The sequence below is a fragment of the Molossus molossus genome, unplaced genomic scaffold, assembly GCF_014108415.1.
Source record: "Molossus molossus isolate mMolMol1 unplaced genomic scaffold, mMolMol1.p scaffold_m16_p_10, whole genome shotgun sequence".
In the NCBI taxonomy this organism is placed as follows: domain Eukaryota; kingdom Metazoa; phylum Chordata; class Mammalia; order Chiroptera; family Molossidae; genus Molossus; species Molossus molossus.
This window is the reverse complement of record NW_023425345.1, coordinates 78,965,359-78,991,941: the sequence shown is the minus strand read 5'-3', so window position 1 is coordinate 78,991,941 and position 26,583 is coordinate 78,965,359. Positions and strand designations below refer to the sequence as shown.

The 26,583-nt window shown below is 42.9% G+C and overlaps 1 protein-coding gene across 5 annotated transcripts in view; it reads left to right on the top strand.

The window, feature by feature from the left end:
• The window catches only part of SCN8A (sodium voltage-gated channel alpha subunit 8), a 184,698-nt gene that overhangs the window by 147,390 nt on the left and 10,725 nt on the right, over positions 1–26,583 (top strand). For 3 of the 5 annotated variants that reach the window (XM_036252942.1, XM_036252943.1, XM_036252941.1), the window contains exons 17-25: positions 2,721–3,191; positions 3,732–3,849; positions 4,577–4,731; positions 7,781–7,954; positions 13,413–13,535; positions 19,638–19,922; positions 22,187–22,240; positions 22,706–22,843; positions 23,829–23,933. In XM_036252942.1, the coding sequence (XP_036108835.1) occupies positions 2,721–3,191; positions 3,732–3,849; positions 4,577–4,731; positions 7,781–7,954; positions 13,413–13,535; positions 19,638–19,922; positions 22,187–22,240; positions 22,706–22,843; positions 23,829–23,933 (1,623 nt within the window). The remainder of the gene's footprint in view (positions 1–2,720; positions 3,192–3,731; positions 3,850–4,576; positions 4,732–7,780; positions 7,955–13,412; positions 13,536–19,637; positions 19,923–22,186; positions 22,241–22,705; positions 22,844–23,828; positions 23,934–26,583) is intronic. The other 2 variants (XM_036252944.1, XM_036252945.1) reach the window with 1 other exon arrangement.

Genomic DNA, 26,583 nt, shown 5'->3' with positions numbered 1-26,583 from the left:
TTAGGGTCTTATTTAATTTGTATAAATGATAAATCTCTTTCTTGCTTTACTTTTGTCTGCCTTTGTATATAGAACATTCACCAACAGAAAAAAAAAATTTTTTTTAATAAATAAAGCCTGGCTGGTGGGGCTCAGTGGTTGAGCGTCAACCCATGCACCAAGAGGTCACCAGCTCTATTCCTCATCACGGCACAAGCCCAAGTTACGGGCCCAATCCCCAGTGAGGGCATACAGGAGGGGGGCCAATCGATGCTCCCTCTCATTGATGTTTCTATCTCTCCCTACTTCATTCCTCTCTCTCTAAAATCAATAAAGAAAAAAAAATTTTTTTTTTTTTTTTTTTTTTATCCTCACCCGAGGACATTTTTCCATTTTTTTGTTCAGGTAGAGTGGGAGGGAGAGAGAGGAACAGAGAGAGAGAGAGAAACATCGATGTGAAAGGAACACATCGAGTGGCTGCCACCCGCACAACCGACCAGGGCCGGGGACAAACCGCAACCGAGGTACGCACCCTTAGCGGGAACCAAACCCGGGTCTCTCCGGACCGCAGGCCGACGCTCTAACCACTGAACCAAACCGGCCAGGGCGAAAAAAAAAATTTTTTTAAAGAACATTCACCAACAGATTTTAACACCTTGTTTCTCAGCGTGACCTGAGGACTAGCAACGAGATCATGTGAGAAATGCAGAATCTCTGGCCCCACCCCAGAACTACTGAATCAGAATCTGCATTTTTAACAAGATCCCTAGATGATTGACATGCGCACTGAAGTGCGTGGGAAGTACCCATCTTTCAGATCAGGCCAAATCCCACTTGCACGTGTGGAGCAAGGACTGGAAGAAAGCACACTCAGGTCGTCCCTTATAAGTTCATCCATATTAGTTCTTTTCCCTTTCCTGCAATAAAGAAACATTCTAGTAGAGGGTTCCTTCTTCCCAGCCTCTGAACCAGCTATGGCCACCCTCTTCTTTTATTTGACCTATAAAAATGAACACTGTAATTTTTTTTGTTTTAACTCCCTTTCTCCATTCCCAACCACCTTTCCCTCAGTCCTAATGCCTCTAGTTTTTCCACTCCTTCAGTGAACACAGCTGTTGCCTACTAGTACGTAGTAGGATCAGCATTTACCAGCCCTGACTCACCCCACTTTCTCTAGTCTCCTCTTCTCATTTGCCTCAAGGACAGCTTGCTATGACTGTCTACAGATACTTGAGCACATGACAAAGTCACCTATTATTTCTTCTTCTGATGACACCTTTTCAGGTTCCCCTTTGCTCAGTTCTTCTGCTGATCTAGTCTCTAAGAATCTGTAACTATAAGACTCTTCTGACTCTTTTCTCTCCGCTCCTGGTAAATATTTGATGTCTTTCATGCATCTTTCCTTGTAGTTTTTTTCTATATACATCTGTCTTCATAGTATTTCTAAGATCTGCCCCTTTCTTTTCATTTCTATAACCCATTCAGTATTCCTAGAAGACCATTGACATCATAATCACCTAAGTTTCACTCATTAAAAAAGGTCAAGTCCCAGGCCCTACCAGATCTACTGAGTCAGAATCTCTCAGGGGAGGCCAAGAAACTATGTATTTTTAAAAAGTCTCCCACCACAGGAGATTCCTGTGCATTCTAAGATTTGAGATTGCTATGGCCTCATCCAGACCCTTACCAACTCATGCAAATAACAGCTTCCTCAGTGCTAGTTCCTAAGGAAGGGCTTTCTCAAATCTGTGTAATCATCTGTGACTCCTTTACTCAAGAACCATTAGCGGATCCAATTCAAATTCAAATCCCTCAGCTTGGTCTTCAAAGCCCTCTCCAGTTCACCCCCATTTTACTAACATACTCCTTTTGAATTCTACAGATGACCCAGGTAATCCAAATACACATAGTTCATTGTTTCTATCCTCCCACTCTGTACATACCATTTCCCCACCTAAAATGTATGCCTTACTCTTGTTCAGAAGTGTGGCAAAGTAAAGGCCAAGTATAAATCAAGACCTGAACACCTCTTCCACTTTTCAAAAATAAGTCTTAGTAAAAATAAATTAATCTTAATATTCAATGTGGTAAAAGAGGAAATTAAAACAAAAAGAACGAGAGAGAAAGCTTGTATCTGATGGCTTGCCACTTAGATATACAACAGAACACAAAAGTAACCATTACTGTCTTGCTAAATCTATTTTCTTTTGATAAATGTTAGGAAAATTAAGTTTTAAAATAAGATGACATGAAATGTATTTCAGTTCTACCTCCTTGATTTTCTGTGTGAAAGTGTGGCTCTCTAAGCCTAATTTCTTTCCAGGAAGGGTCCTCTGAGGCATCTCTGCTCGTGAACGCTCAGCATCTCTGCACTCTGATGTTACCCAGTAATCCATATCCACCTCTTTGTTTTTATTTTGGGGGGGATTTTCTTTCAAAATGGATACAGCCTTTGCTTTTTCTAATTATAAAAAGGTAACGTATTTTGGAATTTTTGTATATGTGAAACTATAAAAGAACCAAGAAAAAAGGTGCTAAACTCTTAGTATTACAACCAAAAATCAAATAAAATGCTCACGTAATAAATGAACATTTAAAACACCATGTGGGCCAAACAAAACACAATAGAAATTCTTGAGTTTGTACATAAGTCTGTGGGCTTCCAGTTTCCTGGTTTAATGGATGACTTACTTAATGCTATTCTACATTCACTCTCCTTTCTTCTAATGCTTCTGGTACAGGTGCTGAACCTGTTTCTGGCCTTGCTTCTGAGCTCCTTCAGTGCAGACAATCTGGCAGCCACAGATGATGATGGGGAAATGAACAACCTACAGATCTCAGTAATCCGTATCAAGAAGGGTGTGGCGTGGACCAAAGTGAAGGTGCATGCCTTCATGCAGGCCCACTTCAAGCAGCGTGAGGCCGATGAAGTGAAACCTCTGGACGAGATGTATGAAAAGAAGGCCAACTGCATCGCTAACCACACTGGTGCAGATATCCACCGGAATGGTGACTTCCAGAAGAATGGCAATGGCACCACCAGTGGCATTGGCAGCAGCGTGGAGAAGTACATCATTGATGAGGACCACATGTCCTTCATCAACAATCCCAACTTAACCGTGCGGGTGCCCATTGCTGTAGGCGAGTCCGATTTTGAGAATGTCAACACAGAGGACGTTAGCAGCGAATCAGATCCTGAAGGCAGCAAAGATGTAAGGTCCCAGCCTAGAAACCAGCCTTGATCCTGTGTGAGAACAAACAGGGCCCTGTCAGCTCCAGAGATTGGTTCGGCTCTGGGCTCTGTAAAGAGTTATGGAATAGCCATCTCACCCCACTGTTGTCATTCAGGGCCTTCCCTAGATGACCTAGATTCCGGAGGTATTCCTGGATCTATCTCCATTGATTCTAGGTCATCTAGGGCAGAGGTTGGAGTAAACCCTCAAGTTCTTACTGGCCATTAATCTGTTTGAGCTGAATCCCTAAGACCAGCCTATAGCCACATTTGTTTAGGGTGGATAACTGTCATCTGTGAGTAGGTTTTAATGTTATATCCCATCCGGAAAGAGGTTTTGAAGGCCCTGTGATGATTGTTTGCCCATCATGAGTTGGGTGATGAAGAGTTTATAGTAACAATTGAGGAGAAGAGCTATAGCTAGTACATCATCCATGCCAGCGGTAGAGTAGTCAGTGTAGAGTGGACATGTTGCTGCCAAGTCTCTTGATCTTGAGTTCCTTTTTCCTTGCATATGTAGAAACTGGATGATACCAGCTCCTCTGAAGGAAGTACTATCGATATCAAACCAGAAGTAGAAGAAGTCCCTGTGGAACAGCCTGAGGAATACTTGGATCCAGACGCTTGCTTCACAGAAGGTGAGAGGGGCAAGGAGAGGGGAGGGGCATGAGGCACTTGCACTGCTTACAGACAGTGTCGCTAGGGATAGTGGTTGGATGGGAGGGCAGGGGCTCAGTGGCTATCTTTAAAAACTTTGTTCCCCGCCTCATCATTTTGAGGGCAGTTGATACTGTTTTCCCTGTTTAAACTATTCTCTAACTTTTCTTTTGCTTTTTCTTGTTTGTATCGATTTTAGAAAGAGAGGGAGGGGGGGAGAGAGAGAGATAGAAACATCATTGAGAAAAATATCAATTGGCTGCCTCCTGCACGCCCCCCTACTGGAGATTGAGCCCGTAACACTGGCATGTGCCCTGACCAGGAATTGAACCTGCAACCTCTGGGTGCATGGGATGATGCTCAGTCAACTGAGCCACACCAGTCAGGGCTCTAACTTTTCTTTGCCTACTTTCCCCTGGCATCAGTCCAAAAACTTCCATTAGAAAGGCCTTTTCTTTCATGGCTTCTCTGCCTCCTGACTACCCTTTTCTCCTCCCTCACTTCCTCTTTATAGGCCATCTTCCCAACTCCAGAAGGCCCTGGTAGCCTTGCAGCATGGCTTCAGCCCTGCGACCCTCTTGATTTCTTAATCAGACAATCTGATTCATGCACTGCACTCCCAGCTGTGTGGGGCCTGGGAGATGGAGGAGAGGGCAGAACTGGGTGGGGCATGTTCATGGTCTGACCTGCCTCTCCTGCTGGTGCCAGGTTGTGTCCGGCGATTCAAGTGCTGCAATGTCAACATTGAAGAAGGGCTAGGCAAGTCTTGGTGGATCCTGCGGAAAACCTGCTTCCTCATTGTGGAGCACAATTGGTTTGAGACCTTCATCATCTTCATGATTCTGCTCAGCAGTGGCGCCCTGGTGAGGTCCAGGGGAGACTATGATGAGACATGGTCTGAGGGAGGGTTTATAGGAACTAGTGGAAAAGACTGTGTGGGGCCCAAGAACAATTTCTCTGAGAATACAGTTTGGCTATGGACCCAAGGACAGTGGTCTGTTGAAGTGCTTTGAGCCTTTGGGATTAGAATCCAGACTTATCCACATCCTGATCTGTAGACTCAGCATAATCACTCTCAACCCTAAAACCTCCTTTTCATCAGGATGAGAATACAAATTACCAAGTGTCTTCACTGCTTGGTTTGCCCTAATCTAAGCAACTTCCTAAAATGAACTTTCCTTTTTCATCTAATACCCCAAATCTCTTGCTCTTTACTTCTCAGTTGCCCAAGGTATGGAGGAGGTGGTGTCCCTCCAGCCACTCTGCCCTCACACCCTGCTGGGGCTGGAGGACCCGTGCCATTAGCAGCTATGTAGAGAGTTAGATCTCAGTACGTGGATTATTTATATCCATGTGGTTGTAGGCGCTTATTAGTCAGTGAGACCTACAGGGCACTGAACACACGGGCTCCTCCCCAACTAGGACTCTTTCTTGGCATTTGCTTTCACTTTTAGCTGGATTGTAACTGAGGAGACCTGGACAGGGTCTGGCGTGAGGGAGCTGTTTCCTAGTTGAGTAGATTTGAGGGCAGCAGTGACTAGAGACACTACACAGTTTCCTTCTTTTAGTTAAGGGAGGCAAATGCAAAATTTTGAAATGTTTTTAAAGAAAGTGGACACATTCATGTAGGTGTGGTATCAAAGCTTAATCTGGAAAAATCACAAGGGAGAAACCCCAAATTCAGTGTTCAAGATCCCACCAGTGCCTTGAGAAGTTTTGCTGACACGTGAGGTAGGAGACTAGCAAAAGGTGAAATGGACGGTAATATGTGATAAAGAAGAGCCCGAGGGTGCCAAGGACCAAGTGTATGTAGGAAAGTGTCAGCACAAAAGCAGGAGGCAAAAAAACAGTGGCGTGGTGTCCTTGGTCTGAGTGAAGGGAAGCACTGTCCTGCCCACCCGAGTTACTCACTGCATCAACAGACATTCATTCACTCAGCGCTTCCTGAGACACTGTGGAGGCCCCAGGATGACAGACAGCCTGGTTCTGCCCTCAAGAAAAGGGACAGTCAGACTACGACCAGTGGTTGGAGAAAGGTGTTGTTTTATTGCCGTCATCCTTCTTCAGATCTAGTAAACAGAAACCAACATAACAGGGAACATGCCCCATCCTTTGATTCTTCTCTTTCCCATCTCCACGGAAAAAGCAGTAGTGAAATAAATTTGCTGAACTTTGTTTACCACTCACCTTTTATAATTTTTATTTATCATAATTGAATAAAACAGGATACTTGGCTCAGTACATGAGACCCTGTGTAATAGTAGGCATGAGACTTAAAAATCGCAAAGTGTAGCTTAAATGTCCAAGAAAAGACTAGAATGCGGCTGTGATGAGGCCTCAGAGGAGGGGAGTAGAGTGTCCAGGGACATGAAGATTGGTCTGAGGCATCTCACGTGCGTTGGGTTATAGAATGGATTTCTACAGATGGAGTTTGAGGAAACGACATGGAAGCTGTTGCTGTTTTCACTGAGGGAATTTATTTGTACGAAGATCCTGAGGATTGTGGACCCATGACCTCTGCCCCTGTTGTCCAGTGATGAAACTGGAGCACCTGATGTTCCTGTGCCTCCACTTTGGAAGATGAGTCTGCAGGCTGCCCAGTTCTGTCCTTCTGGAGCAATTCAGAGTCGGCACCTCCCTTTGAGTGACAAGGGACTTCCTTTCACACCTCAGAAACCCTCCTCGTGGCACTCACTCCTACAGCCCACCACCCTGCTCATGGAGATGCCCATGCCTCCATACCGGGGGCTAGCTCATTCAGAAACTCCAGAGAAAGAGCAGTACTAAGGCCTTTTCACCTGAGTGTCTCCCAGCCCTGTGACCCTTCACCCGTAACTATGATGTCAGGGGCTGAAAGGAGAAAAGATTTTGTCACATTAAAATATAGTGTTGCCAAAGATGTGAAGAAATTGGAACACTTAACATTCCTGGCAGGAATATAAATGGTACAACCACTTTGGAATACAACTGGGCATTTCCTCAAAAAACCAAACATTATAGTTACCATATGATCTAGCCATTTCACTCCTAGGTATATATATCCTAGAGAAATGAAAACATGTCCACATAAAAACTTTTACACAGATGTGCAGAGCAGCATTATTCACAATAACCAAAAAGTAGAAATGACACAAATGTCCGTTAACTGAAGAAAGAGGAGCAAATTGTGGGATAGCCATATATTGGAATATTATTCATCAGTCACAGGAAGTGAAGAACTGATGTATGCTGCAACATAGATGAACCTGAAAACATTGTGCTAAGTTAAAGGAGCCAGTCACAAAGGACCACACAGTGTATCATTTCATTTATACAAAGTGTCCGTAATGGGCAGATTTATAGAGGTAGAAAGTAGATTAATGATCACTTAGGACTAAGGGGAGATAGAGTAGAGGGTGGCAGCTAGAGGATGTGGACTTTCCTTTTGGGGTGATGAAAATATTCTAACTTTAATGGCAGCGATGGATGCACAACTGTGAATATACTAAAAGCCATTGAATTGTACACTAAGTAGCTAAATTGTACGGTGTTCTCAATAAGACTGGGTGTTTTTTTGTTGTTGTTAATCCTCACCCAAGGATATTTTTTTCATTAATTTTTAGATAGAGTGTAAGGGAAGGGTGGGGGAGAGAGAGACCTCCCACACAGGTACGTGCCCTTGACTAAGAATCAAACCTGTGACCCTTTGGTCTGTGGGCCTACTCTCTAAGGCCAACTCTCTAGCTACGGAGCCAAACCAGCCAGGGCAATAAAACTGTTTTTTTCTTAAGCCATGTACAGCAGGGGAGTGAAGTGGAAGAGTCCAGAGGTTGATAGGCCTGCCACAGGCGCAAGGAGCTGCCAAGGAGGGCAGGACTTCCAGGGCTGCTTGTTTACCTTCAGGCACTATAGGCAGCGCTGCCTCTCTTGCAGGCCTTCGAGGACATCTACATTGAGCAGAGGAAGACTATTCGTACCATCCTGGAGTACGCTGACAAAGTCTTCACCTATATCTTCATCCTGGAGATGCTGCTCAAGTGGACAGCCTATGGCTTCGTCAAGTTCTTCACCAATGCCTGGTGCTGGCTGGACTTCCTTATCGTGGCTGTACGTGTCTTGCTTTCTACTTCCCACCCTTTCTAGCAGGAAAACAAAATCAGGGGTTTTTCTTCCTCTAATGGCTGGAGTTGCCTGGGGCCCAGGGTGTCAGACGAGATGTAGGTAGATAGAGGTCTGGGTGAGCTGCTCTCAGAGCCGTCGGATCTTAACTTTGGGAAGGGGGCTCTGAAGTCCCTGCACTTGCTCCCAGGACTGACCAACCAGCTCTTTACCCTGGCGGTTTGGCTTAGAAAATTCAGAGATCAGGAATGGGAGTGGAGTCATTGGTGTCAACGCCCCTTGTTTTTAGTCTGGGAACAGGAAGGCTCTTGTCCCAGACGCAGGGGGTCCTCTTCTTGCTGCCAGGAGAGGGCTGAGAGAACGAGTGGGTGCTGCCGGGATGCAAGCAGGGGGGTATCTAGATAGACTCCTGCTGCCTGTTCCCGTGGACGCTTCCTCCCAACTCAGGTCTTCACACTAGGCCGATCTGAACCAGCCAGGGAGAGGGGGAGCTCACATCCAAACAAAGCCCCCTCTTCCCACACACTGCCATTTCCACTGTGACAATCAAACTTAAGAAAATCCTTTTTTTCCTTCAGGTTCCAAGATCATCTCCAAGGCTTGGTGGCTATTACATCCCGAGTTATTTTTCAGGGTGGAGGCTGCTGCATCTGTAACTATTTCTCACCCCACCAGCCCTTGTTCCATGTTGGCTTTACTAACCATGGTGATTGTCTCTCATTTTGTGTTATAACTTTTTTCCCCCAGCCAAATCAGCATTGGAGAGAAAGGGTGAATGGGAATTGTAGGACTAAGGCCTATGGAGAATTCTGTTCCTGCTCAGGGCTGAGAAGTGCCAAGAAAATAGAGCATTTGGAGGCTGAGTTGGTACATGCAGAATCTAGATTTTGTTGACTGTATGGTAAACTACCTATAGAATGCTTCTAGGGTCTAGAATAGAGCAGAATGGAAATCTCTTTCTCAGATATCAGGAGCCCAGCACTCTGCAGCAGCAGTGGTCTCTGCTCTATGAATTCATTCCTTTCCCAACAAGGTGTCTGCACTTAATGACTCCTTCCAAGAGCTGCCACTGTGCTCCCATTTGTATTCCCCGTTTCGAAAAGCAAGCCTTGAGGAAGATGCCTAAATGAGGTGAGGAGGTCAACCTTTGCCCTTAAAGTGAACCAGATGGGTGGGCCCCCTGAGAATACCAGCCAAGACCCTCCTAACAAGAGGTTTCAGCACTCCCTTCAGCAGCTGTTGATAGCCCCTGTGATAGAAGGGCCTCTGCCTCCCACAGACAGAAACGTGAGCTCTAAGAATTAAGGAGTGGGCTTGGAGTAGGCCAGGAGAACAGAGCGACACTGGGCCGGCTCTCTTTCTAGAGCACAGGGCCACTTCGAGTCAGGTGGAACACCTGTGGGAGTCCTAACAGCCCTTCATCTTCTGCTTCCAAGAATTCAGACAATACATCCACTGCCACCTTCTCAACAGCCCTAGGAAAGCTGTGATTTGGAACAAATCTGCCCTACCCTGACTTTTGCTGCCTCCACTGTCCACCCTAACCTGAACCACGCTCTTCCTCCTCTCTGTGGTTAGCAACCCCAGAATTCAAGGTTTTGATCAGGAATCTCATACCCCTCTGGTACCCAAGTAAGCTGCTAAAAACATTAACAATTCTGCATATCACTATTCATTTAGCAAACATTTTCATCACTTTTTATACTAGGTGGCAGGGAAGTGAAAAGTATGAGACAGGTACGTAACCAACTAACAGTAATCCATAAATCCCCTGGCTTTTGGGAGTTGCTGCATTCTTACATTGCCATGGGGCCTGACAGTGGCTCCTGAGAATACTTGTACCAGTTGTTAGTAAACAAATACCATTCTCTGTGTAGAGTTGTCCCAGGAGTCATGGGGACTCACAAGGGAGAGGCAGGCATGCTCCAGCCCCTGAGGAGCTTATACTGGCTTGCAGGGCCAGTCTGGTCTGATTCAGGCTGGTGGTAATCAAGTATTCTGGGAACAAGGCTCTCCCAGGACCCTCCCTTCTATTAACTTGTCTCAGACAGAACAGTGCACGCAGTCTTCACAAATCAAATGTTTATTGAGACCCGCAACATGCAAAGTCTGCTGCCAGGTGTTGTGGGGGAATGCCGAGTGTAGAAGACACGGGCACTTCTAAGGGCCTGAAAAGGTGAGACACAAACCACCATAGCAGAAGCAGAGTGTGCTGAGTAGGGAGCGCTCCTGTCTGAACCGTGCTGCACTGGTTGCCATTTTTAAGTTGTGGATGGAGAATGAGGCTTAGACAGGCAGCTGGAATGGTCAGTTTTTGCTGTCCTTTGGAGCAAAATGTCTAGTGCCCTTGGCATTTTGGGTCATCCAGCAATGTAAAATTTTTAGGTCCTAATTTAGCATCATTTCTTAGAGACTCTCTTCCTCCCATTTCATCCACCGGTGATAGATGTCTGAATCTCTTATTCATCACCATGTTTGTTTCCCTAATGAATTTTTATTCCTCCTTATTGCCCGTTAACGCTGCGAGTACTTGTCAGAATCATGGGATAATCAAGATAATTTATAAGGCTCACTTTCTTTATTTATAAGACATGTGAGTTCCCAAACAGAGACAACATTTTATTTTGCTCAAGTCCTTGGCTCTACTGGGGATCTTGTTCTGTAAAAGAATTTTGTCATCTTTTCCCTAGGGAAATTTGCCCCATCATATCCAGAGGTTAGCCAGCATATTGGTTCCAGAGATGGAAACTTTCAAAGACCACTCACCTCACCCTGATTTCAGACTGCTGAAATATTCTGTATTTGAAATGTTCACATCATTTTGAAAAAGTCACCCACTGTATTCCCCTTTTTTTTTCATGCCTTCAGCCATAGATAATCTGAGTTTTAATTTCTCAACTCCTTTTATAGTTTTGGTTCTTTCCTTAAAGTATACTTTAAGCAATGTTCTCATTTTCTTCAGTGAGAGTTTAGCGTGGAGATTCAGAGGATTGTGAGGAAGTCCTCAACTACTAAGGAATGACTCAGATAGGATCCTTATTGACCTTGTCTGGGGAGATCTTAGCCAGATTTATCAGTCAAGTGCAGATTATCTCTCAGTGATAATCTGCCAACCTCTGGATCAGCATCTGTACCTTCGCCCCACTTTAGGCCTATTTGTTGTCAGATAAATCATACTCATTGCCCCCCTGCCAAAAAAAAAAAAAAAAGAGTTAGCAGTCTTCTTGCTTTGTATGGGCTGATAGCCACTGAAAGTTTAGTTTTTAGCCGTCTTTATCTGGCACATTTTCACAAGACAGAGCTGATAAGGGTAGTTAGAACTCAGATATTTGACTAGGATGGGACAACTTATCTTCAGATGTACCTATTAAGGTCTTGCTAAGAATCTGGCAAGTTTAGATTATGTTTAACAGTTGGCTGTATTTGGCAATGATGGGCAAAGGATAACTGCATGTCTTCTTGACGATGGTAGATGGAAGGGAGACGAATGGTTGTTGCTGCTGTGTTCTGGATAAGGCTGTCGAGGCCCTTGTTTTAGGCAGAAATTCAACTCTGAACGATGTATCATTTAAAGAACATGAGTAGCCTAATAGAGCAGCATTTAGTTCCAGATTTGTTTTGGACACTGCTTAGGGTTCCAGAGAAGATGTCTATATTGATAGATTATAAATACATGCATAGATAAAGGTTCACACCCCTTTATAAAATTGGAACATTTAAGTCTCCTCATCCCTGACCCTCACTAGGTCATTGACCTTCTACCCTAACCAGTCCTTCTGCTCAATCATAAATATCTTCATTAAAAAACAACAACAACAACAAAAAACAGTTTTGTGCAGTTCAGAGATACAGAATTAAATTTCTAGCATAGAGATGAAAATCATCAAATGAAACTAAGTTGTGAGTTTTTTTATTCCCCTTCCTCTAAATTCACTTTATCCATTCAGGCTAAGCAGATCTGTAATCACCACTTTCTAGTAGAGGGAATTTAAGAATGGTTGATGGGAACATCTCAACCTATCCCAGAATAAGGGAAAGACTGTTCTAAGAAATCCAGAACCCAACCATTCTAGGACTTGGTCAACTGAAGGTATTTTCCGGTCTCAGGTCAGGTGCAGCTGTAGGTGTAGGTAGTTGATATCCAGGGTTAAAGAATCATCATGGTAACTGCTCTGAGGGCCCTGGTAGAACAGGTGAATTTGTCTCTGGAAGAGCAGGAAAGCATTCGACCATGACTCTAGACCTTGAGACCTGCGGAATTCTCCTGAGTATGCCAATATATTCAGCTCTAGCTTGTTCAGATACCTGTAATCCTCTCTGGGATATGGGCATCTAAGCTGCTAGTGGGGGAGGTGATCTGTCCATGGAAGAAAGAGCTCTGGCCTGGGAATCAGAAGTGTGGGTCTTAATCCTAGCTTCAGGACTGCTGATGTGATACTGGGCACATTCTTGTGTATTGGGTGTATGGTTCTTTTATATGGGTCTCAATTTCCTCATCTACAAAATAAAAATATTTTAATTCTTCCAAGAATTTTTCCAGCTGTTATTTTAATGATGAGAAAATAGAATATTGGCCTGGAAATGACAGATCTGAGGCCAGATTATTTTGGACTGTTCTGGGGATTATAAGAAAACATATGGATGCAGTTGTCCAGACCCACCTAAGTTCTCATGGCCATGAAGGAGTCATGGGTGTAGTTAAAAGATAGAAGGATTGTTACAGTTAAAAGTGAGAAATAGAAGAATTACTTAAGTGAGTTTTCAGAGAGTCAAAATTTTATCAAGATATTTTTTCATCTGGTTCTTTTCTCCATGGGGACTGTGAAGTCAGCTGCGGTACTTATTGAATGTGTCCTTTGTTGATGTAGTGACTCATCAAATTCTCAAACCTATGGTTTCTTGTCACCCAGGAGTAAGAGAGTTTGTCCTGTTGGAAATCCCTGGTGAATGAGCTGAGGAGGGGCAGCTTGTGTGGAGTGTGTATTCATCTGTATTCTTTTCCATAGGTACCATTAAATTTGTCTGGCTTAATTTAATGGGAACTTCTGGGACCTGCAGAGACTATAAAGGGCAAGGGTAAGGTTTTTGTCATCTGTTCAGGCTCCTCTTCTTCCAGTGGAACTTCCTTATTCTCTCTCCTGCTCCCTTCAGCCTCTTCCCTTTTCCAACTTGTATGTATGTCCATCGCCCACTCTCAATTCTTTCTTCCCTTTGTGTTTTGTCTTCTGCCTCTCTCAACCACTTTCCTTCCAGGTTGTTTGAGTTCAAGTTGAAGTAGGCAGCTGGTGTTACCCACTTCCTCTACCTGGGGGACCCCACCTGTACAATCAGTGCTAGGGGCTTTGTTCTAACACTCTGGAACCTCTGTTTTCTTTCTTTTTTTTTTTTTTTTTGTTTGTTTTTGTTTCCTTTTTTGTTTTTGTTTTTCTCTTCTGTTTCCGTGTAGGTCTCTTTAGTCAGCCTTATAGCTAATGCCCTGGGCTACTCGGAACTAGGTGCCATAAAGTCCCTTAGGACCCTAAGAGCTTTGAGACCCTTAAGAGCCTTATCACGATTTGAAGGGATGAGGGTAAGATACTAAGAGCCGCTGATCCTTCTGCATGCCAATGGAAACTGTTTAAGCATGCTAGAACTGATCACATGGTGGAAAGATCATTCAGACCTGAACTCTGTGATGCAGCTGCTATTTGATCCTCCACTCTCTCCCCTGCACCTGCCCGGTGTGAGGGGAGTTGCATTAAGCTGCCTCATCACATTACTATTGGCCCCACCCCCAACAACATGCCATCGCAGAACATGTTAACATGGCTATTCTCATTTGGCCTGGCTTACCTGTAGCACTTGGGGCGGCTTTCTGGGCTGTTGACTTAATAGGGAGAATCACCAGGTGCAAAGAAGGGGAATTGTTACCCAGAGACCCACTGAAAAGCAGAGGCCGCAGGCAGGGAGAGTCCTGTATAGGGCCATCAGCCAGGTGGGGACTGTGACCTTGGAGTCACTGAGAAAGCAGCTGAGAAGGGTCTTGAAGACATGGTGGCAGGCCTGGAATTGGGATGGAGCAGAATTTGGCATGGCCCTGGGAAAAGAAATGCTTTTCTTTGTATTTTGATTCCTCTTATTGCACCTTGTTGTTCTCAGCCCAGTCCCATAAGGACTGGCAGCCTCTGTCTGACAGCAAAGCTTTCTTCCTTAACCCCTACCCCTCTGCCCACGCTATATGGTTCCCTATCCTAACACTGCCAAAGTAACAACCAGGTACGATGCTAGACAAATCTCAGCTAGTTCCCCTGAAATTTCTTGACACCTACTATTCCTGCTTTGGTGACACTCCACCCAAATCCAAAAGGTGCAAGGTGCTTGTCACCCTGCCATCTTAGAAATAAGGCTTCCTCTTTTGGTGCCTTTTTGTTATCTCTTGATTTAAAAAATTGTGTGTGTGTGTGCACATGTGTATACACACACACACTAAGTAAGTCAATTTCCTAAAATCAAGTGGGCAACTGGCTTTTGGTGGTAATAGTTGTCCTGTGGTAATCAGAGAGGTCTGTTATACTTAACAAGACCAAGAAAACTCATTTCAATTCAGATGTTGAATACATGCAGGAGAGCAAACCAGAGGGTATGTTTTCAAATGTGCAAATATCAGAATGTAGGAATGAAAATTGAACAGTTGCAGTAGTCTACATGAAACCAGACTGATTGGAGACACTAGATACCAGGACAGTGCTGCTTCATTCATTCTTCATCTGTGACCCTGGCCACTGCTCCGATGACACCCGTAGTTGTACGGAAAGATGAAAACTTCACTGGGACTTGGGGATTTTATTTTATTATTTTAGTTTATTCACACAGATGCTTTTTGCAACAAATTTGTGTTTTTTTCTGTAGCACAGTCACAGTTTGGTTTGACAGCCATCTGCAGGAAGGTCCGTTCCACAGCAGCATAAATGTACTTTAATTTAAAAAGCAAAACAAAACTTGGGATTCTAGGTCTTTCTCCCACAGATCAGAGAGATTTCAGAATGTGTAATAAAGACATTGTTATACTCAGGCTAAATGTAGAGAGAGAGAGGACATGGCAGAGGACTCAGTGTTTTTGGTGGCCATGGTGTCACTGAAAATAGAATGAAAATGCTCTTCCCTCCTCCCCCACCTCCCCACTTTTATCAGAAGGAATTAGTTAAATTTTTTATTTTTATCATTTTTATTTATTTATTTTAAATCCTTACCCAAGGATATTTTTTTTCCATTTATCTTCAGATAGAGCAGGAGGGAGGGAGAGAGGAAGAGAGAGAGAAAGAAACATCAGCGTGAAAGAGACACATGGATTGGTTGCCACTCACATGACCCCAACTAGGGCCAGGGACGAACCACAACCGAGGTACATACCCTTGGCCAGAATCGAAACTGGGACTTTTTGGTCCACAGGCCGATGCTCTAATCACTGAGCCAAACCAACCAGGGCGTTAGTTAAAATTTTAAAACAAATCATACGAGTTTTTTTGTTATAGAGTTGATCATTCATTTTGGTGACTGAAAAACTGAGAATTAAAAAAAGTCTGTTGTCGCCCTGGCCAGTTTGGCTCAGCGGTTAAAGCGTCGGCCTGTGGTACAGAGAAAAAAAAAGTCTGTTGAAGACAGTATTTGCAACATTGTACCTGAGCCCAGTAGCCTGTGATCCCCCACATTCCCCAGCAGTGATCTTGGATCTCCTAAAACGAGACTAATTATCTAAAGAAAGCCTAAGAAAACATGCCCACCTGATACTTGCTGCTAACTTTCTCAGTCTGGATTACGTGGCAAAAGCCGTCGTCACCGAGCAGCTGGCGCCAGCTCACTCACCAGGAAGTCATCTGACATTCTGGACGCAGGAGCCCCTTCTGTGGCCACACCGCTTCCTTTAGGCCCCTCCTTTTCTCGCCGTTCCTGGGCTCTCGGCTTCCTCTGCCCCCAAACTCTTACTTCATTTCTCAAGGTATTTAAGAGACCAGAAGTCCAGAATGGATGATCAGAACAGTGGCAAGTTTTATTTGGAAAGCAAAACTTCCATGTCAAGTTTTTCTCAAATAAGATAATACAGGCAGGAACAATTTGAACCCAAAGCCAGGATTTCAAACAATAAATAAATGTTCAGCAAAGGAAGCTCTAGTATAGGAGTGTCACCCCATTCGGTTGACTCCAACCAACAGCACCGACTGCTTTTGGTTGGACAGGAGGAGAGGGCTCAGGATCCATTCTGTACTGTGGAAGAACAACTGCAAGAAAAAAGTATTGAATTTGCCTGAATTTATAGTTGTATTTGAATGTTATTTTTCTATAGGGGTATGTGTTTTTAATTCCTTGGTTTGGGTTCTTGTGTATGCCAACACTTGAGAGATTACCCTTAAGAAATGTTTAAGGACTCTTCAAGAACTGAATTACTGTCAATGCAGATGGACTCAACTGTCACTGTGCTGCTCCAATGATAGGCTGAGGCCTTCACTTGAGAGGGGACATATGGCCCTGACCTGTCCTGGGACACTGACTTCAATCTCTTCCTCAAACCAAAGACCAGAAAATTGAAACACTCATGCTCTTGGCAAAGGAATATTTAATGTAGTTCTTTGCTTTTCTCTCCTCCATAGTAATCTTCATTTAAAATGTTGCTGTGCTATTAAATTTTTGAGGGTATATAATAGTAACGCTGTGAAACATGCATGCATGTTTGTTGATTGTCAGCACATAGTGGTCCATTAAAGCCATGTTCCCTCTGCCAGATATTAAAAGCTATATGACAGATTGTATAGGGTTTAATGAGCAATAATATTCTAGGCATTATAGAGAAGACAAAAATGCTATAAGATTTAGTATTCATTGGCATTTTCTCATCAATTAAATTTTTATCAATTGTTAAGTATAAACTTTCATTGAAAACTAACTTTTTATAGATTGCTAGAACCTAGCTTTGAGTAATATTTTTATACCTAGTTTTTTAAAATAATGAATTTTATTATAATTAAAGGCAATGTAGAGTAACTTGAGAATTGGAGAGCAGAAGAGAAGGTTCAGTGTATTTATTGACTATCCGTGGATACTTGAATTAGCATTTATAATCTATGGTGTGAGAGTTCAGAATAACAAAGCATAGCTCCTTACCCTTTGATTGCTGAGAATATCAGCACAATTGTATGTGGAGCACAATTAAACAATTTCTGTTTGACTTACTGCAGCTTATCAGCTACTATTTATAGCAAGAAAGAATTATTAGTAAATTTCATCAGCTTTGTTTATTGTTTGATTCATAAAACTAAGGTAAGAAATTTTTTCAGTTATAATTAATAAATAAAAGTATGTTTATAAGTACATTGGGCTTTATAGGATTTTTATGTTATACATGTCTGAGAACAAGGCTCAGTAAATATTTTTGTGTATTGATTCCTTTGATTAATCTATAAAGATAAAAGTGTAAAGAGATCACTTGTCAATTAGCTAATTATTCTTTCCTGCTATTAATTTTATCCCATATATAGCAGTAACACAAAAACACTGTGTAGGACAGGTTAGACTGGGTAAACATAGAAGAGTTCCTAGAGGAGGTAGATTCTGAATTGAGATGTTTACAACAATATTTCTAGGTTTCAGATCTTTGGGGGCCTACTTCCCTATTGCATACTTGAGAGAACCTGTAGAAGGTTGTGATCTCTCACCTAAGCTCTGCTGCAAAAGGCTGCCACATAGACCTAGACCTGAGCTGTTGAATCTTCACCTAATCTCCTCTTACCGTTTGAGAAATGATTATTCCTTTTGTGGATCACCTTCCTTTTGCCTATTCTTTTGCACATTTCATTGCTTTCTGGTGCTCCCACCAAAGGGTGAGAAACTGTAGAATGAGGAGGTAAAATTCAAATCTCATCACCTGACATAATTGGTAACAAGTAAATAAATATGAATATCAGTCTCCAAAATAGCATTGAGGATTTTTCAGATTTCAGATATTCTGGCTTTCCTTGCTCAAAGTAATGAACAGTGGAAATACAATCATTTTATACTAATGACAGAGTTATTAGATCTGGAAGAGATTTCTTGGTCTAAGAATTAAGAAATAACTGCCTCTTGATCTAAAGGCCTTCATATATGAATTGGAGAAACACAAAACTAATATTTTAATTTAAGGAAGAGTGACTCCTTAGCAGAATATCATTGCCTTTTTTTATATAGGACAGAACAGACAGTTCTTCTCAGCCATGTGTTCCAATGAGTGACATTGCAGTCTAAGACAAAAACATAAGGAAAACCCAGACCCAAGTCAGGCTCACATTAGAGCCCAGAGCTGCCCTCTGGTGTCCCTTCTACGGCACCGTCCTTTTGGCCCTTTGGGTGCTGTGCTAGTTGGCAGCCTGTTCTGCCTCTTCCCTGTGCTGAAAAATTGCAGGAACATGGTGATACTTGTCACCGCCTTCTAACAAAATATTGGAAAACTTTATTTATATTCATTGTCTTTATTTTAACTCCATTGATCCTCCTAGAACACCAGAAAAAGGAAGAAGCATTCTTCCTGTTTTAGCCATCTTTCTGGGCCACCGCAGTCCCACTTAAAACAACAGCAAGTAAGAATCAGGGTCTGAACATCAGCCTTGTCTTTTTCTCACCACCTGAAATGCTATTTTTATAAGCACTTTGAACTCCTCTAGTGAAAACTGCTGCCACAGTGGAATTGTTGTCTAGCTACTCTCACCTATACTGTGAAGCAAAATCCAAGTTAAAACAACCCAGAAGTTTTGACTATTGAGGGTTTTTTTCCTTTGCTTTTTTTTGTTTTTTAGTTTATTTTTTTATTCCTCAGCTTACTATAGTCAGTGATTTTTAACAATATGCCAATTTTGGGTTTTAAGAGCAGTGATCTAACCCAAAACTTTTCCCAAAAACCTTGTCATTCCTTTGTGAAAAGTCAGGTCAAGCTCTGGATTGAGGAGAATCATCAGCATCAGCCAAGCAAGGGTGACCCTTAGATTTAGAAACCTACAAAGTCAGAAACAAAAGGCTGAAGAAGAATGAGTCATGTGTGAAAAACAGATCTGTTCAGATTTTATTTTATACTGTTTGGTAGAGGGAATATAGCTTTTTTTTTTTTTTTTCTTGAGCCTGCAAAATATGCATGCTCAGCTATTGCCTGAAATGAGATAACTGGCCTTGCATAGTCATAAAAGAGACTTTATGTACCGTTGACTGATTCACTGCTAACCCTAACGGGCGGTTCTCTGTGATTTTAAACACTCATACCTTGTTTTGCAGAGGGGGAATGTCTGTTGAAAGGCAGCTGGGAAGCTTGAGATCTCTCAGATTTTCCCGTGGACCATATTTTTATAAGTTGGTGAAGAGGGAGATTGAACTAAAGTAATTTCTTTTGGTCCAGGTTGATACCTAGGAGAGAAATCCTAGATCAACTTGGGCAGGGGATTTATGTTAGATGAAATAAATATGTAATTTGTTATAATTCCTCAAACTATATTTCATAGATTTAGAAAAATGTGGCCCTACTTCTGGATCTCTCCAGCTACCCTAATTTCAAAAGGAATATAATATTTCTATAGTCAGGACAAACCACACAATGTCATTCCCCTCCTGGAAATCAAAAAAGTGTGTTTGCCCATACTTCCTCCCAACACTCAGCAACCTCCCCCTTCCAATGCAGGTGGTGGTGAATGCCTTGGTGGGCGCCATCCCCTCCATCATGAATGTGCTGCTGGTGTGTCTCATCTTCTGGCTGATTTTCAGCATCATGGGAGTTAACCTCTTTGCGGGAAAGTACCACTACTGCTTTAATGAATCTGCTGAAATCCGATTTGAAATTGAAATTGTCAACAATAAAACTGAGTGTGAAAAGCTCATGGAGGGGAACAATACAGAAATCAGATGGAAGAACGTGAAGATCAACTTTGACAATGTTGGGGCAGGATACCTGGCACTTCTTCAGGTGGTAAGTATTGTTATTTTTTTTCTTTCCTGTGAAATTCAGATGGGTAGCAAACATCTTATTTGGTTCCTTCTCAACCCTGCTTCCAGAATTCAAGGTGATTCTTAATAGGTCACACAGCGCTGTGTCATTTCCCAAGCTAGTTCCAGGGAGACACTTTTCCTGAGTACCCCGACTTCTCCAAGACCTTGCTCAGAGGAACTCTCACTGCTTCGAAGCTCAGCAACAAATATAGATTCCTGCAGCATAATGAAGTTGCAGAGCGATCACCTTCTCTCTCCAGGACAGAGTCTTTAGTTAAAGAAAAAGGAAAAAAAGAAGATAAGTGCATACGCAAAAGAAAAGTGATGGTGCCCTGGCCTGTTTGGCTCGGCAGTTAGAGCGTCAGCCCGCAGACCAGAGTCCCGGGTTTGGTTCCCACTGAGGGCATGTACCTCGGTTGCAGTTTGTCCCCAGCTCCAGTTGGGGTCGTGTGGGTGGCAGCCAGTCGGTGTGTGTCTCTCACAGCGATGTTTCTCTCTCTCTCTCTCTCTCTTCCCCCCTCTCTCCCTCCTGCTCTATCTAAAGATAAATGCAAAAATGTCCTCCAGTGAGGATTAAAAAAAATTTTTTTTCCCATGTTTTATTTACATGCTATTTATATTTTATTTACTTAACCAGACTCTAAGCTTTTTCAGGGCATGGGCAGTTCTTGATTCACTTGATGGCTCTAGTAGTGCCAGTACAGTGCCTTGCATATGGTGGGGATTCTGAACACAGTGGTTGGTGTGCACTGGTCTCCTGGAGCTGCTCCAATTCAAACACAATTCGCAGGGCCAATTTCTTGAACTGGGACAGAATAACAATGGAGTGAAATATGAACCACTGTTCATTCCATTTACTTTGCCTCCTCCTACTAGCTAACAGTAAGTGCTTAATATGTCAGGTTGAGTTGAGAGCTTCACCTGCCTTATCACATTTAATACGCCCAACAACTACATGATGTAGACACAGTTATAATAGTAACAAAAATACATAATTGCAAATACCATTAATTAAGCGCTGCTATGTGCCAGGCACTGTGCTAAGACATTTTAATACATTATCATGGATCTTCTTGACCACCATACGAGGTATTATTATCCACATTTAATAGTTGAAGAAACTCAGGGAGGTCGAGTAACTTGTCCAAGATTACATAGCCAATAAATGAGTGGCTCAAACCTACAACCGTCTAATCTCAAAGCCTAGGAACTTTCACTGCATCACACAGTTTTGTAAAGCTTTCCAAAAAATCGGCAAGAGAGGAAGAGGAAACTAGGCATAATGGAATGTTACTTGATTACAATAATACTTTTCTTACTGGGATATACTGACACCTTTCCCTGGGGTCGACCTGAGTGGCAGCCTCATAGCGCTACTATCTTCTCTCCTTCAACTAAGTGTCACTGTTATGTAGAATTGTAACGCTCCATCAAAACTGCCATCACTTTTTTATTTATCCTCACCCAAGGACTTTTTTGCATTTATCTTCAGATAGAGCAGGAGGGAGAGAGGGAAGGAGAGAGAGAGAAACACCAGCATGAGAGAGACACATTGACTGGCTGCCACCCACACGACCCCAACCGGGGCCGGGGACAAACAGCAACCAAGGTACATGCCCTTAACAGGAACCAAACCTGGGCCTCTCTGGTCCGCGGGTCAATGCTCTAACTACTGACCCAAACTGGCCAGGACGGAAAATGTTAATCAGTCATATTTGTTTACAAAATCAGGCTAGATGAGGAGCAGAATTGGGAAGGGGCTGCTACGCTGAAGCCAGTATTGCCACTGCCATAGGCTAAGCATGAATGTATTAGTAAAGGGAAAGTTCAGACCTTGTGTTTTTTTTATTGCAGCTATGAATTTTCCAGACCCCCATTGCTTGTTTAACACCTTTTAAAAAATGATTCCTCTAAGTTTTAAGTACCTTAAGTGGATTACTGTGACTCATTCATAAATATGAGTTTGCCCCAGCTTTAGGCCACCTTCTCAGGCCCATTTTAAAGACCATTTGTTAAAGTATTAATCCATTTACATTGTCAACATGTTTCTCTGCCCAACTTTGATGTCTCATACAAAACTCCCTTGGGACCTGGATTAATAAACAGAGAATGTATACGTCCATGTGAGGCTGCACCCAAACTCTGTCTTGTGTTCTCACTGAACCTAACCCTGGTCTCTTGGACCTCTGGTAGACTCCGCCCACCCCTAACAGGCACAGTCTAATGACTGACTCTGTTTGCCAGGCAACCTTCAAAGGCTGGATGGACATCATGTATGCAGCTGTAGATTCCCGAAAGGTAAGGATATGCTGATGAAACCACAACCTCCTCAGATGGCTAGAAAGTGAGCAGCATGGTGATTTTATTTGTTGTTTTGTTGATTATAGGGCACTTTGCTCCTCTCAGTAAGTCATCACTCTTACACTGACTCAGATGACCAGGCTGTTGAATTCAGCCTGCCCAGTAGAGCTGTCTACTCTTCAGTGCTGCTTTGAAATAAGTGTAGCTCCTAGCAGACAGCCTCCCCTCCTCTTCACCTCATGATTTGCATATTCTCCACTTAAGACACGGCAGGAATATTGTCCTCTGAGGGCAGGACCTGCCAGTGGGAAAGAGGCAGAGAGAATCCAGGGCTCTCCCACCCCAGCTTGTTGAGCAGCTCGAGCGGTCAGTTAGGGCTGGTGGTCTTGGCAGGTCAGAATTACCCACCTGATCCCCACGCTAGGAGCTGACTCTCTTCCTTTTTCTCCTGTCCTTTGACAGCTTGATGAGCAGCCTAAGTATGAGGACAACATCTACATGTACATCTACTTTGTCATCTTCATCATCTTCGGCTCCTTCTTCACCCTGAACCTGTTCATTGGTGTCATCATTGATAACTTCAATCAACAAAAGAAAAAGATAGGTCTCCTCCCCTCACTGCCAGTGGTCAGAGGGCCACCCAGATGAGGGGCAGATCTCTCTATGTCTCTGTCCCTGTCTCTAGAGAGATAACACCTCTCTTCTTCTAAAATCCATACTATCACCTCACTGTGGCACTTGCCCCACTGTACATTAGCCCCAACCGACTCTTTCTGTCGAGGGCTGGATTTCACAGTGCGTGGCTTATCACATTTACTAGCAATCTTATTCTTGAGGCCTTTTACTGGTTTTGGCCTCCTACCAGAGGGAGGTAGGGTAGGAGAGGGTCTAGTGACAGGGGTGAAAAGGAGAGCAAATGGATAGCTGTAGTGAGAAGTAGAAATTGTCTAGACTTGTAACTAACTATCCATGTTAATCCCTGGGTACTACTAGCAAATTGGGATTGAGAGACCATCCTTAGAAAATTCGCTTCCTTACTTGTCCCAGATGACTAACAATTTTCCAAAGCAAATTGAAAAGATTACTCTTGTTATTCATTTTATAAATCAAATCTGTCCCAACAAACTCCTCAAATTGTTTTCTTGCACCAGAAATTCTAAATTTTTAATATTGTTATAAATAAATGGGTCATTAGCCAGGATTTTAAAGTCCTTTTATTTAAAAACTTTTTTTCCTAGATTTTTGTCAAGAAAGCAGGCCAAAAAATATTTAGGAACCGTGAGCTATGACTGTCTTCAAAGTCATCGCTCTCAAGTTTAACCCTTGAGAGTCTGTAATTGGATAGTTCCTTTCCTTTCTTCTGGGCAGATCTGAGGAAACCCAAGCTGAAAACAAAGGCAGGTGTCTCTTTGAATTACAGTGGTTGTTTCAGGCCTGCCTCACTCTGGGACGACTGTTAGCTACGCTGACCTCGGGAAAGGAAAGGGCATGCGTGTCCCTCAGTTCTCAGTGTTGAACCTGGGGTTCCAAACTTGCAGCACCTGAGAGCCCGTTGTAATTGCTCGTTCTCTTTTCCCTCCTTTACTTTGGAGGTCAGGACATCTTCATGACCGAAGAACAGAAGAAGTACTACAATGCCATGAAAAAGCTGGGCTCGAAGAAACCACAGAAACCCATCCCCCGCCCCGTGGTGAGTGTATTGTACAGGCCAACGGCAGAGTGAGACCCCATATGGAAAAAGACACTGGTAGGGTTACTTCAAAGCAAGGAAAGGGGTAAGTGATGGGCTGCCTGTGCGCTCTAATCCTCTCTTAGCCGTCCATCCAGATCTGAGAAGAACAGCATAAGAACAGTGATTAAGGTATGGTGTGTTTTACCTTTGTGCTTGACGTTGCTTCTGAGCCATCCTTGGGCAGCAGCAGAGAATTGGCATGTTAATCATATTGGCTCTGGCCCTGGCAGAGAGAGATTTTAAGAGACTAAAAATTCACAGAGGAAGCTGAAATGAATGCTGATCTCTTTTACCAGTATGAAATAGGTTTGGTCATCACTTTCTCAGCTCTCTACCCCACAGAACAGTCTATGCCAGGATGTGCTTGGAAGCTAAAGTAGTGCCTCTGGATATTTGTGGGAGCACACAAAAGTGAAACTAGGAGAGTCTGATGGGCTGGTCCCCTCCTTGAACTGATCCTTTTGTAAGGCAGATTTGGGGGTGGGATTCTGCTATATCCTTCTGTTGGTAGTTGTCTTCTTGCTTCAGAGTAGATGCCCCTGAAGCCTTGTGGCCAGCTAGGTAGGACACAGCCCCCAAAGATGAAGCTCAAAGTTCTTTCTTCTGTAACTTGCATTTAAAGTAACTTTAGCCCTGCCGGTGTGGCTCAGTTGGTTGGGCATCATCCCTACACCAAGAGGTCTCTGGTTCAGTTCCCAGTCAGGGCACATGCCTGGGTTGTGGGCTCGATCCCCAGCAGGGGGCATGCAGGAGGCAGCCAATCGATGTTTCTCTCTTCCTCTCTCTCTAAAAATTAAATCATTAAAAATATATTTTTAAAAATATAAAGTAACTTTTAAAAAAAACAGCAGAACTCTTAAAATAAAAGCTTATCTGGCAATTTATTTTTGTAAAAATAAAAGTAGAGCACTTTGAATCAAGAGTGGGAGGCCCACAGTATTTCTGGCATACTCGCCTCGCCAATTCTGAGGGAAAGGAAGCCCTAGGGCTTTGCAGAAGTGATCCTAAAAACAACCACCAGCTCAAAATGCCTAGGTGCTTTAAAAACAATCAGGGAAATCTTAAGAAAACAAATGTGTTTTTTTATTTTATGATGTTAGAGTTTCCATTCTGGGATAGAAATGGGACCAACAGGAATGGAAGAGGGTTAATATTTCTAAAGTTCTGTTCAGTACTTTGCGTGTGGGAACCTGAGTGTATTTTCCTCCACACTAAAATATAAAAACTTAGTGTGTTAGGAAACATTAATAGTGATTAGCACTCATTCAGCAAATATAACAGGTCCTCCAATAACATTCTTCTGTTCAACAGCGGTTTCATTATAACATTGATGAGTTGCGTTGGAACTTAACTCTAGTTTATATCAATTAGTCTATGGTAAATTGGTTTTGTTATACTTCACTTTGCTTAAAGTCACAGAACCTGTCAACATTAAGTGAGGACTTATTGTAGTTATAGATATCCTGTTATGAACCAGGCATTAAACATAAAGTGATGAACAAAGTTTAGACACTGCTATCGTGGAGCTTACAATATATAGTGAGAATACAGATAAATAAGTAAACGAACAGCTGTTATAAAATGTACAATGTTGTGAGAAGAAATTAACTGAAAGGCCATATCAGAGAAGAATGGAGAGTTAGGGTGGGGGATCTACATCAAAAAAGTAGTCGGAGAAAGCCTCACTAAGGAGGATCTGCTTGAGTGGATGAGAAGCAGACAAAATGGGGGGGAAGAGATCCTGGAAAAGCAAATGAGTCCCTAAAAGCCAGAAACATTAGTGTGGCCTGGTGGTGATGAGCTGGAGATGATCGTGGGAGGATCAGGATCAGACTGTGAAAGGCATTTTTAAGCCAGGTTCATGATAGAAATTTTTTTGCAAGCCCAGGGAGAAACTAGTGAAACGTTGTAAGTAGAATAATGAAGTGATTTATTTATGTGTTTAAATAATCACACTTGCAGCTGTGTGGAGATTGCATTGGATGGGGGCAAGAGAGGATGCAGGAAGACCAATTAGGGACTCTTCTAGAAGTCCAGGTGAAAGATGATGGTGGCTTAGGCTAAAGTAGGGCCAACAGAAGTGGAATGAAGTGGATGAATTCAAGTTATATTTTTGAAGAAAGAATCAATAGGGCAATGGATTAGGTGGAGGATGAGGGAGAGGAAAGATGCAAGGCTGACTCTCCAATTTCTGGCTTAGAAACTGGATGAATAATCGAGATGAGAGAGGAACAAGTTGGGTGAGGGGCAGGGAAAGAAGTTCTGCTTTGGACTTGTTAAGTTTGAGATGATTATGAGTCATCAAGGAAACATGTCAAAGTAAGCAACACAGGAATTCAGAAGGAAGATATGGGCTGAGAAGAAAGACTGAGAAACTAAGTACATAGATAGTACATAAGCAGTGGGAACATAGGAGCTCTCCTAAGGAGAAAGCATAGAAAACGAGGAGATGAAGTAAGGGAAGAAATGGTCAGCAATGAGCCTAAAAAGGCGCAGCTGGAGAGATGGGGAGACATCTACAAGTGTGTGATGGCATAGATGGAAAAGAGAAGTGTGGCAGTTTCAGGAAACGTGGGGAGGTGATATCGATGTTGGGATCTGTCCATGC